This window comes from Candoia aspera, chromosome 11 (genome assembly GCF_035149785.1).
Source record: "Candoia aspera isolate rCanAsp1 chromosome 11, rCanAsp1.hap2, whole genome shotgun sequence".
Taxonomy (NCBI): domain Eukaryota; kingdom Metazoa; phylum Chordata; class Lepidosauria; order Squamata; family Boidae; genus Candoia; species Candoia aspera.
The window spans coordinates 2,313,629-2,329,853 of record NC_086163.1 but is presented as its reverse complement, the minus strand read 5'-3'; the positions used below and the strand labels follow the sequence as shown (position 1 = coordinate 2,329,853).

General features: G+C 42.1%; 1 protein-coding gene across 5 annotated transcripts in view; it reads left to right on the top strand.

Moving 5' to 3' along the window:
• The window catches only part of KCTD15 (potassium channel tetramerization domain containing 15), a 60,749-nt gene that overhangs the window by 37,751 nt on the left and 6,773 nt on the right, over nucleotides 1-16,225 (top strand). For all 5 annotated transcript variants that reach the window (XM_063313239.1, XM_063313240.1, XM_063313237.1 and 2 more), the window contains exon 4: nucleotides 2,629-2,934. In XM_063313239.1, coding sequence (XP_063169309.1) covers nucleotides 2,629-2,934 — 306 coding nt within the window. The remainder of the gene's footprint in view (nucleotides 1-2,628; nucleotides 2,935-16,225) is intronic.

Below are 16,225 nucleotides of genomic sequence, written 5' to 3'. Positions count from 1 at the left end.
TCTGGGGTTAAATCCCCTCTCTTTCATGAACTTTGGGACAGTGTTAACTAGCTGCTGGTGCTCCTCACTTCAGCCTCCCTCTACAGCAGGTAGATCATGACCGTGTCCTTCCAGAAATCCTGTTCTCTCAGACATTCCCTTCTTTCAGTCACTCATGCCCTGGTCATCTTCCATATGGACTCCTGCAATGCGCTGTAGTAGATACTTGCAAGGGCTACCCTTGGAAGTATCCAAAAGCTGCAGCTGGTGCAGAATGCGGCGGCACAGGCAGTTATGTGTGCCTCTAGGGCTGCACAAGTAATACCTCTACTGTTCAAGCTGCACTGGGTGCAGTGTGCTTCCGGGTCCAATTCAAGGTGCTGTTTATGACCCTTAAAATCCTACATGGCATGGGGCTCGGTTGCCTGAGGAATCGTCTCGTCCCAGTCACATCGACCCATCCCACCTGGTCTGGCAGGAAGGGCATGTTGCGGACCCCATCGGCTAAAGAATTCCGATTGGTGGGGTCGAGGAGGAGAGCCTTTTCTGTCGTTGCCCCCGCCCTGTGGAACATCTTGCCCCCTGAGGTGAGGTTGGCCCCCACTCTTCCAGCCTTCAGGAAGAGCATCAAGACCTGGCTCCACCAGCTAGCTTGGGGATCCAAGAGGTAGGCAGCCCTGGGGGTGGGTGGTGGCTTAAAATGCTCTCTCTCTCCACCTTTTAGTTTTCCTCTTTTATCTTCTTCTCTCTTTTGTATTTTTTGTATTTTTATAATGGTTCTTATAACTTTTATTTGTAGGCCGCCCAGAGTCATTTTTATAGTGCGATGGGCAGTGTATAAATTTAATTAATTCCCTGACTGTGCAGCTGCTCTGGGAATTGAATGGTTTGCAGTCCAGCTTCTATTAGGGAAGGAAGAGTTGGCCCCTTAGCTGGGATTGGACTTTCATGGCCCACAGCATAAAGTGGTGGGAGGATCCAAGGAAACTGCAGTCCAGGGGCAAGGAGACCTACAGGAGCACATAAGGAGTGGGTCAAAGAAGAAATATCTAAAATTAGGATAGTTGGAATATGAAAGCTTTCCTTGGTGGAAAAGTCAGAGAAAGCAGGAAGTTAAGCAATTGCCTGAAGAGGAGCCAGGAAAAAGCAGCAAGATATTTCTATCAAAGTGAGGGAGGGTGAGAAGAGGGTTAGGGAGGCTGAATGGGGCAATTGAGGCAAAACCCTGAGCAATTCTGGGAAATGAATCCCACATGCCGCTGGACAGTGTCCAGTTGGAGAAGGCTAATCTGGACCTTGACTTTGAGTTAACTAGCCAAGTCTTGGTCTGCAGATTTCTGATGTCTTGCTCTGAACATTTAGTGTTGTGTAGGTACAACATTGTCATTATCTTTTCCTACTTGAGGGCTTTTTATAGATGCTTCTAAGCAGGGGAGTTAGACAAAGCAATCCCCTCCCTTCAAATATTTGTGGCCTGAACTGAAATAAATCTTCCTGATTCACCTTGACTCTGCAGGACATCCATGTAGGTCGCTGGGGCCCAGGGAAGAAATCTTCGAAGGAGGTTTTCCCTGCTTGAAGGAGATGTCATTTTTTTGCCAGAGATCAGTTGGACCTTTCTCATGGGAAAACTGCTCTGCTAGAGCCTAGTCAGGGCCAGATGCTCACTCACCTGCCCATCTCAGGTTAATTTTTTTTCCGCAGGGCTGAGAATGATTTTCAAGGGCCCTAAAATGCTTGCAGAAAGTGTTTGAACTGAACTCTTAAACCATGGTTGCCTGTAAGACTACAAGCAGGATGTCTTCATTTTTGCCTTGTTTCGTTTGCCATATGCAAATCTGGCAGGTTTTCTGAAAAATGCTCTCTGAATGATCCCCTTCTCAGAAGGAGAGGGAGGGTGTCATGTCCAGAGTTGCTTCATGAACAGGGTGGTCATCAAGGGTGGAGAAAACATCCCCAACCCAAGGCGCTCTGAGTTTGCCCCAACCAGAGAAGAGGAAGGAGGTGAGCTTGTCCTCTGCATTATATTCCACCCCTATAAAACAAGACTCTGGGCAAAGCTCTCCCTCCCCACACTTCACTTTTGCAAAGGCTTTTTCAGTTCAAGAGATTATGCAGGAGAATGGGTGGACCTGCTTGGCTGAACTTGAGTTTTGCTTGGCAAAAAGAGAAAGACTTTGTCCTTTATGTACAGCTCTGTTTTCGTGCAGATCCATCCTTTTTATACAGTACTTTTTCCAAAGTAAGTCGCGCTCAGTTCAGTGGAATAGGATTTCAGATTTAGGTTAGTATCCAATAAAGTCTCCTACCGGATAACAAGGAAAGGCAGGCAAATAAATACCTGCAATCACCCAGGGCAGAGTGAGCGAAAGCAGGGCACCCACACAGGGTCACAAAAGCTAAGATGGCAGTCACGACTGGGTAAGCCCCTCCCTGTTGTGTCGCGTGCAAAGAGGGCGGGGCTTCAGTCACACGGCTGCCGCCTTGACTTTTTGGCACCCCCCCCCCAAGCAAAAGGGAACGGACATATCAATTCCTGATGCTTTTTGGCATCAGTGGAATATTGACATTTTTAAAAAATCTCTATTTTGCAGGGGTGGGAATGATCCATAAATGTTTCTGGTCTGTTCCTCTCCCTTATTTAAAAAGGACTTCAGTCTTTTGTATGAAGAAGCCAAGTATTACCAGCTGCAGCCGATGATCAAGGAACTCGAGCGGTGGAAACAGGAGAAGGAGCAGAGGAAGCATTTCCAGCCCTGCGACTGCCTGGTGGTGAGGGTGACTCCCGACCTGGGTGAACGGATTGCCCTGAGCGGGGAGAAGGCGCTGATCGAGGAGATCTTTCCAGAGACGGGGGACGTGATGTGCAACTCGGTGAATGCTGGCTGGAACCAGGACCCCACCCACGTCATTCGGTTTCCCTTGAACGGGTACTGCCGGCTGAATTCAGTGCAGGTAATTCTGCTCACCATTTCGGTTCTTTCACCTGTGTTTCTAGGCAGAGAATTCACTCTGCCTGGGTCCCTCCATCAAACGCCCAACCTGCACGAAAACATGTTATGGTGTATGGTGAGCTCATGGAACTTTCAGGGTATTTTCCTCTCTCTCTCGCCTTCTCACCCCTCCCAAGTTCAAGCAGAAGAAAAAATAGATTTAGATTTTGTATATGTTAGCACCATGCTGATCTCATAATGGTGTTAGCCTGACAAATGCTAATTTTTTTTCATCAGCACATACCCCGCAGTCCTTTCTTCCTTCTAAGTTGCCCCTAGGAAGAAAAAAACCCTATCAAACTATAGTACATACAAAAGGAGAAAAGAAAAGAAAGGGGGGAGAGGAATGGTTTTGCATGCCACTTTGTAGAAAATGCAACAATGTGTAAATGCATAATTTATGTCCCGCTCATAATTAAATGATAGAGCCTGCAGGAGGGACTTTAAAAAATGATCTCTGCACTTTTTTTCCAAAAGGATGTACTGTAAAAATTGCCTAGAGTATTTAAAATAAAATGTGTTCCACTTTGTACTCAAAGGTTTTTGTAGGGATTGATTGAGGGTTTTTTTCCTTCTACCCTTTTTTTTAAGTTTTAAAATTAGGTCTTGAAACAAAGGTAGTTAAAGAGGCTGATCAGCAGGGTGCAGGAAAAAGCAAGAGAGGATGCATTTGGCCTTTGGACTCACCCTCTGAAGATTCTCTCGCCAGGATTAGTTGCCCCCAGGAGGGGGACCTCCCAGCAGGCCTTGATAGCTCCTCATTAATTAGGGAAGCCCAAGACAGCGCCCTCCTTGGATGATATACCTTCGTGTCATGCAAGAGGGAGAGAATTTCTGGTCAAGAAAAGAGGCTTTGGGCTGGTGGGAAATCAGGAGCAAAGTGAGACCCTGAGACCATTGTCGTTATCTTGAATGCCCAGTCCTAAAGGAGAGAAAGAGCAGCCTCAGAAGTCACCTCTGCTCCTTTTGGGTAATGCTGCTGGCTGAGGATAATAGGAGGAGAATTCCCACCCATTTTAATCCTTGAGATCCCAATGGAATTTCTTCCCACCGTTTTTTAATCAATTTCTTTATTAATAAAGTTTATTACATACTTGATTTCATTGCCATGATCATTGTATTCGTTCTGGAATACAGTGTAGGAATAAAAGATACAAAATTAAGACTATAAAATGGCAAGAATGGATTAAAATTATAAAACAGCAGTGACATTAAAATATTAGAAATAGATCAAGAATCCTTTGACTCTAAATTAGAGTTTGTGACAACCGAAATCCAGTCTGTGACTCGTTGGGAAATGGCTTAAGAAGTGACCCTAGCTCCCAAAGCAGAAAGGCCTCCTTTCTGGAGTGATAGCACAGAATTAGATTTTGGTTTGTTTTTACCCCCAGAATTGTATATCCAGTGAGGGAAAACTGTTGGTTGAGCAGCTGAACAAACCATCCATAAATCTAAAGCCCTTGCTTTAGATTGTGCTTCCAGAATTCAGCAACAACATGAATAGGTTTTAGCGGGACAGACTGGGGATGAACAATGGTAAAAAATAAGGGTGGGGAGGGAGTGGAAGGTTTCTGCTATGTGAAACATCCTGTCCAGTGTTTAAGTAACACTTAACCACAGATCCACCAGAAAACAGCCTCTAAGTGTTTGCTGTTTGGTACTGTGAATTGCTCTCCCAGCCAAAACAAAATTACCTCTAGTTATGTTGGGACTGCAACTCCCAGGGTGCAAAGACACTCTGCAGAAAGCTCAGGGTTAGGGTGTTGCGTTTGCTGTGACACCAGGAAATGTTTGCCTATTGAGATGGTGAAGTATTTAGTTCTGGTTTAGCTTATTTTATTTTGTTTTTTGGGGTTAAATATTTTACCTGTATTTTGAAATAAAAATAAGATTTGCAAATTATGTAAGCTTAGCTTACAATGCAGTTCCCTGTATTAATGTTACTTGCTGGGACAGCAAGTAACTTGGGTTAGTGGGACAGCCAATTGTGCACATGTATCTTGCTGCTGGAGGACTTCTCAGGAGCAGCTGGACTAGGTGGGTCTTTGGTCTCAAGCAGTAGAAATTCTTCCGAAGAGAGGAGATGTGTGTGATCTCCCTTTGTATCACGATTGATTGAATAAACCAACTCAGCGTTCATAAAACAATAGGGATGGGAGTTTCCAGAAGAAAGGACAATGAATGGGTTTTTTTTACCATGAACATTTTTTATGTGGACATCGCCACTTTTAAATCTAATGTGCGTTCCAGTTAATGTAGGTTTTATATTCAGATTACAAAAGCGAGAAATGCAAAAATGAGAAATAATTCTCTTGAGCATTGTTATGGCAGATTGCAAATTGAACTGTGGCTAAAAAGGCCAGGCCTCCTTCTCTAGTTCTGACAATAAGTATGCCATTTCCAAGACAGGAGTAATAATGATGATGCTCAGTTCAGCAGAGGACGTGTCTGCTTCAGAGCGATACCTTCTAGGCACCATACTTCAAGAAGGCCTTGAACAAATTGGAATGGATTCAAAGGAGAGCCAAGATCAGGAGGTTGAAGGGTCTTTCTTGAAAGCAGGTTCTATAAGGAGAGGCTGGCAGAGTTTTGGCTCCAGAAAGGACAAAGAAAGAGTAGAAGACAATAAATCTGAAGTTGCTCCTGTTGTTTCCAGGGAATGAAATACAGTTTGGGCTGCAGTCAGTTTAACTTGATTAAACATTCTCTGAAGCGTCCGGTATACTTGATGCAGAATATTCTTCTGTTTTCGTCTCATTTCAGATTATAGGAAACAAATTTCACATCATTTAAAACAACCTCTTTTGGTTAACCAGAACAAGACATTCAAGTTCATTATCTCAGAAGTTGAGTAAAGAGCTAAAATCAGTTTCATCAACTTGCAAAAAAGGGAGGGGAGGAAAAATTGATAGGTAGAAGCCAAAAACATCCAACCACAGTGGGACTTCAGAATCAGGAACAGTATCTGGTTCTAAATAAACCAAATAACAAATGCTTGAATTGTATATTTGAAAGTATGAATGAAGGCAGTCTTTCAACTTGTTTGATCGCAGAACATAACAAGGGGTCTACAAGCAACAGAGCATCATAGAACACTGGGAAGGGAAATGAAATTAATTATAGGCAACATCTAGCTCCCTCCTCAAATTTAGTGTGTGAGGTTTGGTTTTTTTGTTGGTTTTTTTTTTAGTTAATTAAAATGAGCCAGAGTTCTTATAAGATTGTGGCATTCTTGCAAGAGCTCCCACAAGATTTGAGCATCCGTACACAAGATCTCCAAAGATTTTGGCACTTTTTGCATAGACTAGATTCTTGTGACTCTTATGTGTGGGATTTAGAGTTTTCTTTTTTTAATAAAAGGGGAAATAAATATATGGAAAGGTGAATAAATGTAAGGAAAAACACTGACATTTTGGATTGAGCACAGGAATACAATCTAGTATTGCCTGACCTGACCGCATAATGGTCTTTTTAATATGGGCTGTTCAGAAACTGACATGGCATGTCATATATTAGAAGAGGTGGCAGCAAGTAAACTCCCTCTTCACAGATGGGCTTTTACAGAAAAACAGTTGTTTTAGTCATATGTAAATATATGTAGAGTTAATTAATTGTTGAAAACTAATTTGATCAATCAAGTGAAATATCTTTAATTGCCTTGTTGGCTGGCAGGCATTGTGAAGTTGCAGCATTTGCACTACATTAAGGAGCTCTGTGTATATCATTCAAGGCCCAGTTCTTATATCGTGTCAATCACTTCATGGAATATATCTGCCTTTGGCTGAGGAGATCTGAGAAACTTTGTGGCAAATAGCCAGCTTCTTCCTCTAGAGCAGTTGTTGCACAGAAGCCCTTTGAGCCTCAGTGTAGGGCCAGGTAGACCCTACTGTGGGACAAAACCAAACAGTCTCTAGATCCTATGTTAGTTGATCTGTATTAACATACCTGTGACGGGGTGGGATATAGGTTCATAGAGTCTGAGTCTTGGAAGAGCCCTCTGAGGCCATCAAGTCCAACATTCTCTGCAGTGTAATGTAGGAATCCAGATTAAAGCATCTCCAACAGATGATTGTCCAGCCTTCACTTGAACACCTCCAGAGGAAGGGAGCCCCCCAACCTCTATGGGTCCTTGATTCCTTTATCAAACTGAAGGAGCTGGCTTCATTTACTCTTGAGAAAAGATGACTAAGGGGATATATGGTAGCATTCTTTATATACTTGAAAGCATGCCAAAGTCAAAATTTGTCCTGTCGCATTCCAGAGTGCAGGACACAGAATAACAGAAGTAAGGCTAATACTGGCTCAATGTTAGGAAACATTTTCAGGCTATACTAGCAATTCAGCCATGGAACCACTGGCTCAGGTGATAGGCTCCCCTTCACCTGAAGTGTTTTAAGCAGAGGCTGGACAGCCATCTGTCCGAGATGCTTTAATCTGGATTCTTACACTGAACAGGAGTTTTGCTTTGTGACTTTTATGACCCCTTTCACCTCTAGGATTCCATATTATGATAGCATTATTCAAGTACTTGGAGAGATGATAAGCAGAAAAAGGTTAAGTCTTGTTCTCTCTCATTCTACAATGTAGGATGTAGAAGGTAGGATTTAAGTGACAGGAAGGGGGATTCTGACTGAATATTGAAAAATAGGCGACAAGTCATGATGCAATGTTTTTCTTTGTTTGCCATAGCATAGTGGGCAAACCAACACATTACAGCTTAGTGTTATCCATGAATGAGGCTAGTTTAACAAGCCATGGTTTAAAACTCCTGGCTTAGTATAATGTATGATCAGGAGTTTTAACCTATTTGGCACTGATAGGGACCTTCTGCAAGCAGATCTTCTGTTTCATCATGAACTTTTGGTTCTTGCCTGAACACTTTGGTCCAATTCCAGGAAAGTTCTCAGTAGATTGAGTTATGTTAGTGAAAGTCATCGCACTGGCATTGCCTGCAGAGCAATAGGTAAACAGTAAGGTGCAGAAGGCCCTGGCCTTCCTTTGGAAGCAGGATAACATAATGCTGTTGCAAAGCAGCAGCAGACCCAGCCAGAAGAGCTCAGGGCTCCGTGATGGGCAACCAAAACAGCCCATGGAAGGGATGCTTTTTGGCGCTCAATTATTCAATTATCTATTAATTAGATTTGCATTTTGTGTTTTGTGTGGGAACTCCAGCATATACTGCACTTCCTCCTGTTTTTCAACAAATCTGTGAGGTGGGCTGGGCTGAGAGAAGGGGGGCTGGCCTGAAGTCACCCAGACTGCTTCCATGACTGAGAAAGGACAACAGCCTTTCTCCTGCTTTTACTTTTCTGGCCTTCACCCTTTGGGTAATACTGCATATAAGGTGCCATGGCACAGTGCCAACATTTATCCAATGCTTTTTCTTTTTCTTTTTCACAAACATACAAAATGTATATTTACAGACATTACATTATATCAGTATAATGTAATTGGAGCCACAATTCATATATGACCAGTCTATCATTCTGTTGTTGTTTATTTGTTTAGTCGCTTCCAACTCTTCGTGACTTCATGAACCAGCCCACGCCAGAGCTTCCTGTCAGTCGTCAACACCCCCAGCTCCCCCAGGGACGAATCCATCACCTCTAGAATATCATCTATCCACCTTGCCCTTGGTCGGCCCCTCTTCCTTTTGCCTTCCACTCTCCCTAGCACCAGCATCTTCTCCAGGGTGTTCTGTCTTCTCATTATGTGGCCAAAGTACTTCAGTTTTGCCTTTAATATCATTCCCTCAAGTGAGCAGTCTGGCTTTATTTCCTGGAGTATGGACTGGTTGGATCTTCTTGCAGTCCAAGGCACCCTCAGAATTTTCCTCCAACACCACAGTTCAAAAGCATCAATCTTCCTTCTCTCAGCCTTCCTTATGGTCCAGCTCTCGCAGCCATATGTTACTACGGGGAACACCATTGCTTTAACTATGTGGACCTTTGTTGTCAGTGTGATGTCTCTGCTCTTAACTATTTGATCGAGATTGGTCATTGCTCTTCTCCCAAGGATTAAGCGTCTTCTGATTTCTTGACTGCAGTCAGCATCTGCAGTAATCTTTGCACCTAGAAATACAAAGTCTTTCACTGCCTCTACGTTTTCTCCCTCTATTTGCCAGTTATCAATCAAGCTGGTTGCCATAATCTTGGTTTTTTGAGGTTTAGCTGCAAGCCAGCTTTTGCACTTTCTTCTTTCACCTTCATCATAAGGCTCCTCAGTTCCTCTTCGCTTTCAGCCATCAAAATGGTATCATCTGCATATCTGAGATTGTTAATGTTTCTTCCAGCGATTTTAACTCCAGCCTTGGATTCCTCAAGCCCAGCATGTCTCATGATGTGTTCTGCGTACAAGTTGAATAGGTAGGGTGAGAGTATACAGCCCTGCCGTACTCCTTTCCCAATCTTAAACCAGTCCGTTGTTCCGTGGTCTGTTCTTACTGTTGCTACTTGGTCGTTATACAGATTCTTCAGGAGGCATACAAGATGACTTGGTATCCCCATACCGCTAAGAACTTGCCACAACTTGCCCTGAATTCGAATTGAGATCATTCTATCATTTTTTGGATTGTATCCAAGCACTGCTTTAGCCACTTTACTATTAGTTATGAAGGCTACTCCATTTCTTCTGTGGTCCTCTTGTCCACAGTAGTAGATCTGGTGGTCATTTGATGTGAAGTGGCCCATTCCAGTCCATCTCAGTTCACTGACGCCCAAAATGTCTATCTTTAATCTTGACATCTCACCAATAAGCACATCCAATTTGCCCTGGCTCATAGATCTTACATTCCAGGTTCCAGTGGTGTGTTGATCCTTAGAACATCGGATTCGCCGTTCACCACCAGCACCGTCGGCCGCTAGCCGTCCTTTCGGCTTTGAGCTAGCTGCGTCATCACGTCTGGGGCTAGTTGAACTCATCCTCTGTTCCTCCCCAGTAGCATTTTGACCATCTTCTGACCTGGGGGTCTCATCTTCCACTGGTATACTGACATATCTCTGGTTGTACTGATCCATTTAGTTTTCACGGCAAGAATACTGGGGTGGGTTGCCATTACCTTCCCCAGGGATCGCATTTAGTCTGACCTCTCTGTCATGACCTTCCCGTCTTGGGTGTCCCTTCACGGTTTAGCTCATGGCATCACTGAGGTGCTCAAGCTCCAGCACCACGACAAGGTAATGATCCTTTGCTGAAGAATCAATTCTACAAACTGCTGAATAGTTGGAGCCATATGTGTGTATTTCTGATGCTGAATAATAAGGTTTTTTATATTGTAAGTTCATTTTCTTTGTCCAGAAGTGAACTCCCATGCAGTTGAAAGAGAATGTAAATTTCTGAAAATATTAAAACTCAAGGTTGTTTTAATACATGTAATTGCTTCTTACCAAAATGGAACAATATATTTAAATAATGTGTTAATTTCATTGTATCTCCAACAACATAAATACAATAAGGTCATTTCTAAAATATCTCTTGTTGAAAAGGATGTAATCTAAAAATCTATTGAAATTTTTTCTTTGTTTGAATTTTTAATTACATTATAAAATACAAATAATAGCCAGGTACAGCCTATTAGGAACCGGAAGCTAGTAGTATCGTAATGATTAAAGTAAATTAAACCTTTCAAAATAGAATATTTATATCAAAGTTTAAATACGATTGCTGAGATATAAATGGACAGAGAGTTGCTTAGATTGTACAACTGATGCTGAATATAACATTAATAAGTCTTTTTTAACCTCTCTCCTTTTTTTATTGGTTAACGAGACAACCCACTGGGTCATCGTCTCAGAGATATTTCCTTACCAGACTCCTCAATGCCTTCAACAGTGGCAGCGTTTTGAATGTACTGCCTTCACTGGAAAAGTTCTTAAAAATTCAGGAAGATATTCAGAGATGTATCTGCCTTGAAAATAGCCCATGTCATTCATACTGAACTGTATAACACAGTCAAACATTAGGAGTTGACCACAGGAAATGTTTTATGACATTTTGTATTATGTCATAAAATGTTTTATGATATTTTTATGTCATAAAATGTTTTATAAAATTTGCCAAATTTATATGCCATGGGAGTCATGGATCCCGGATTTTGGACGCATTCTGTAAGTTAGCCCATTTGAGGTACGTTGGTTCAAAAAATTGTTGCCCTACAACATACCATTTTGCCATGTTAAAGGTTACAAACACAAGAGTTTTAGTATTGTGTAGATAATAAATATATTTAGCAATCTTTAAAATACAAGAGCATTGATTTGCTAAATTCTTCATTTCAGATTCTTGCAAGTGATTATTGGGTGTGTTGGGCTTACTCTTCAGCTGCAGACTTAGTCTTTGAAAATGCTTTCCAATACAACAAGAAATTAAGAAATTTCAGAAGTTGCTATGTGTCAGATCTAAATTGAGAATATTTTGAATACACTGCCATTCAGCAGTTTTAGGACATCCAAATTCTTATTGTATTACACTGTTTTTTGAAGAAATGATTCACAAACTGGTCTCAAGAATATAATCTAGTCTCTGTGTGTGTGTGTGTGTGTGTATGGAGATTCAATTCAATTTTTATCATCGCCCATCTCCCTTGAGGGGGAGATGGGTGGTGATAAAAATTTGATAAATAAATAAATAAAAGGTTTTTTTTTTTCATATCTAGTAAAGCCACCATTGCCAACTCAGGTTTCTCTAAATCTAAAATATCAATTAATAGTCTAATATTTGTTGCTCTTTTATAAAGCCAGATTGAGTTGGTTGTATTGTCACAGATTTTAGTCTCCATACCAGAGTTGCTGTTGAAATTTTTGGAAACATATTTAGCAAATAAATTTTGGTGATAAGTTGTACACTCTGCAAAATTAACTCTAACCGTCACCAGCTTTAATATTACTGAAAGAGGAAAAGCATAACTGCTCAGCTCCAACAGAATAGCAGCAAAAGGCTCCATGTATATCTTATCCACTTGCATAGGAAAACCAACTAGGCTGGGGGGCTTCCTAGTTTCCATGGATGTAATCGTAACTTTTATTTCCTATAACAATAATGGTGCTGCCAAATAACAAATCTAATTTTTAGCAATCTTTTGAAGATTTATTTTGATCAAAAAATCTTCAACTTCAGGAGCCATTGAATCAGCCTTTTAAAGTCTAGTATCACAGTTTAAATGTTGATTTATTTAATCAGAATCTTTGTATAGTGACAGAGGGTTCTTATGTAAAAATAACTCTTTATTGGTGCTGTTTTACCTAGAAGTCAGTATACCTGTTTCCCCTCCTTCCCATTAATTCTATTTTATATGATTTAATGACTACAAAATATCCATGCATACAGAAGACTGAGTTCCAATTTAGCAGATAGAAAAGTGTCGTACAACTCTTAAAGTAGGAATTCCCCCATGAAGCATTTGCAGCAAGCTGAACCTGATATAATGACTGAAATAGTCATTAAATTTGTGGATCATTTACCTAAAAATCTTGTTTTAAGTGGCTGACAAAAATACTGTATTTTATCAACAAAACAAGTTTTCCTGACAACAGTAGTAGTGTTATAGGGGCCTGGTTGGATATACCAGTAAGACCCGTATTACAGTTTTCTACCGCTTCAACTCAGGTTATTAAAAAAGAATTAAATCAAGGACAGGCCTGGTGGGTGGGTGGACAAAAAGGTGGACTCGCCTTGTAGTGGGCCACAAAGTTGCTTTCCATTGGAAATGCCTACCCTACAGCTCATCAAAGAACTGTTGCCCGTGTTGAAATGAGTAAAGAGCATTAAGAGCCCAATCTCAAGTATGAGTAGAAAAGGGCTCTCCTGAATTCCTGCCTTCCATCACACAACCGTTCATGATGGCCTCTGATTTTCTTACAAGTAGTCTTGTAAGGCCGAATTAATAGATGATGCGTGAATTCTTCCCTTTCTTCAGTTGCATTTCACCCCTTCAATGGCACTTCTTTGCTATTCTGGGTTGGTTATCTTGTTTTTAAACAACCCAGCTATCTAGAATACTATTGCTATGAAGTCTCACAGCTACCTCTGGTTGACCTCTGGGCACCACACTTTTCTGCCATTATGGAAAGATATTTTTGTTGTGACTGGCTCTTTCTCTTGGTTTGCCCCCTTTAACTGTTAAATGGATTGGTATGGCTTCCCTCAACCAGTCCATAAACATCCCATAGATAAGACTGAGGGGAGTTGTAAGGGGTGGGAATGTGAGCGGGCACCATTGTGCAATTTGGGAATGGGGGAGCTATACAAAAGGCCATTTGCTCTTGGCTGCTTGTCATGGCTGCCTTCTTATTGACTTCAACTCACAGAAATGTTCCTCATTTGCTTCCCTAGTTTTGGGGAAGGGGCTGCCAGTTCATTGGCTTTTTCCCTTTGGTTGGCAAGATGCACCTGGCAGCCAAAATACAACTTTTCCAGAGAGCAGAGCCTTGGAAAGTAGCTCCGAGGATGTCAAGGGAGGAAGTGAAGAGGTTCAGGGTCAGCCTTCCAAGAAGGCTTTCCAAGCTGTACACATACCCAGCTGTTGAAACAGGTACTTACGGCAGATCCCGCAGCTCAGTAGCATTGAGCAGATTACCCCTTGCCCCCAGCTGCCTGGCACAGCTCTCCTCCAGGGCAGAAGACGTCCCTTCTGCACAGGCTGGAGCTGAGAGAGAAGTAGGCAACTGGCTGAGAGGGGCCTTTGAACCCCTTTGAAGATCTGGAGGCCATTGCAAAAGGCCTTGGACTGGGTACCCAGACCAACCTAAAATTGAGGATGTGGCTGTGTTGAGAACTGGTGGAAATGAGAGCGCCATCAGGAAGACAAATCCATGCATGTTAATTGCAGACCTGCTCCCCTCCCCCCCCCCGAAACCACTTGCAAGGAAAAGATGTACACCATAAAGATGTTCGCAGAAGTTTGCATCTTTCCCCCACTTCCAACACTGCATGTTCACGATGAGTTACAGCCTCATTTTGTTATGACTGAAGCCCCAGTGTTGCTTTTCCTTAAGAGGTTGCATCAATATCACCACCAGCCAGTAAGTTACACCATAATGTACTGAACTGCCCTGCAGAGTGATTGTTTGTTTGATTAATATTTGGCTTTTCTGCAGAGGTTTGCTGTAAGCAAGACTTTAATCACACTGCAGTCATTTAGGAATAACTTAAAGAATTATTGCTGCATAATATGCTAGGAGATCCTGAAAGACCAAGATGTATCATGTAGCTCCTAGCCACCTCTCCTGGGCCCTTTTAACATCTTTGGAATCAAGTACTTTGCAGAGTAATTTATGCCCTGAATGAGTCCAGAAAAGTAAGGCAACGCTGAAAAAGTAAATCTACTCTGGCCAGTGGTCTAAATTCAGAAGACCCAGACTGAAATCCTTTTCCAGCCAAATCACATTGGATAAACTCTCCGCTTCGGTCTCTACACTCTTGTTCTGGGATGGAGTCTGAAATGAGGTGAATGGCAAACTTCTTTAAGGGAAGTGTTCCAGCCCTATATAAAGTAGCCTTTAGGCTGTTGCTTGTTTGCTGCCTTTGGCTGATCCACAATCCACGCCTGAGACATCTTGAAGGAGTCTTTGCCATTTTCTTCCGACAGCTTTTGCTGCAGATATGATCTGGGATGCTTCCCTGACCAATTGGTTGCTTGCTGATATTTGTCACTTTAGGCTGCTGTGGGCCCACCCGGTAGGCTCTGGGCTCTGCCTTCCATGGCCATTTTGGCTGGAGTGCAGGAGATTCCAGACCCTTGGTTCCCACAGAGGCATCTGTCTGTGTTACACTTGCCAGGAGCTTTTTAAAGTGCCTGTCAGGTCTTCTGCCAGCTTCTAATAGGTAGCGCTTAGGTTATGGCCATTTGTTCAGCAACAGTTCAAAGTTACAGCTGCACTGAACGAGGGGGACTTACAAGGGGTCCTTGGAGTTCTGGCCTTCGCAGTGTCCTGCAGTCACGTGATTGTGATTTCCCTGCCAGCTTCCCACGAGCAAAGTCAGTGGAGAAGCTGGCAGGAAGTTGGAAGTCTCAATCATGTGAGGTCCTCACTTAACAACCCACGCAGTCCTCAGGTTACGATGGCAACCAGGACTGCCAGAATTGTTTAGCGCTTAGCAATGGAAATTCCAATCCCAATTGCCATTGTATGAGGATTACCTGTATTTATTTTTACTTATATATTGCCAGACTCCCTGTGGACTCATAGCAGCATACAGTAAAAAAACAGAACAATCACCACAGCAAAACAGAAATAATAATTTTAAAGCTGTTGACAACTTTTATACGTTACTAAAACCAGAAATAAAGTAGTAATAGGCATACTGATGGGTTAAGTGCTGTTCTGAGTAGTTTAGTTTTTAAGGCTTTTCTAATGATTGGGAATGATGGAGCCATCCCGACTTCTGGTGGGAGAAATACCAACGTGGGTTTAGTGCTTGGGAAGGAGTCTTCCTGCTGTGCCTCACAGCAGGTCAGTTTAAACTAGGAAAGAGCCAGGTTTTCCAAGTTGCCTATCATTAGTCCTGCCACTGTTGAGTGCATTACAGGTTTTCCATTGCTTCTGCCATCAAGGAGTTTTGCGTGGTTGTAGTTTTTTACTGTTTTATTCCTATTATCTCTGAAGACTCATGCTGGAGCACTGCTGCTATTGTCTTGACCAAGCAAGTTTCTAGAACCAGTCTAATGCAGTTGCAATTTCAAATCCTTAAAATCATCCAAATACATTTTTTATTCTTAATAAATTTAATCCAGATCTTTCAAAGCAAATAACATCAATCAAACCCTTACAGCAAACCAGATAGATGTCAACCCTTATCCAACTTCAGAGTAGACCAGAGCCCCACAATATGCACAGAGCTTTTCTCTTGAAAGAATCAGCCCAACTGCCCCCCTCAAAAATTCCAGCTTCTTTTCATGGCATTCCACCAGAAAGCCAATTTCACTTGTGGCTTGCAGATCTCTCTCTCCCTTCTCCAAATTCACTATCCAATCTTCATCCAGCATCTCAATAAAAATCCCAAATTCACTCTGAAAAGAAACATTTCTATCACTGTTGAATTCCTCAATTTCATGCACCACATCCCCAACCTGATGGCTCATTTTAAATCTCATATTTTCCGTATGAGGGAGATGGGCGGTGATAAAAATATGATTGATTGATAGATAAATATTTTCCACGATGTCTTGAACATCTTGCATAAAAGTCAGAAGAAATCTGTTTAAAATCCTCCATGTCTCACACAGTAAATTATGGCGCTCCCTAGGAGCTTAACCA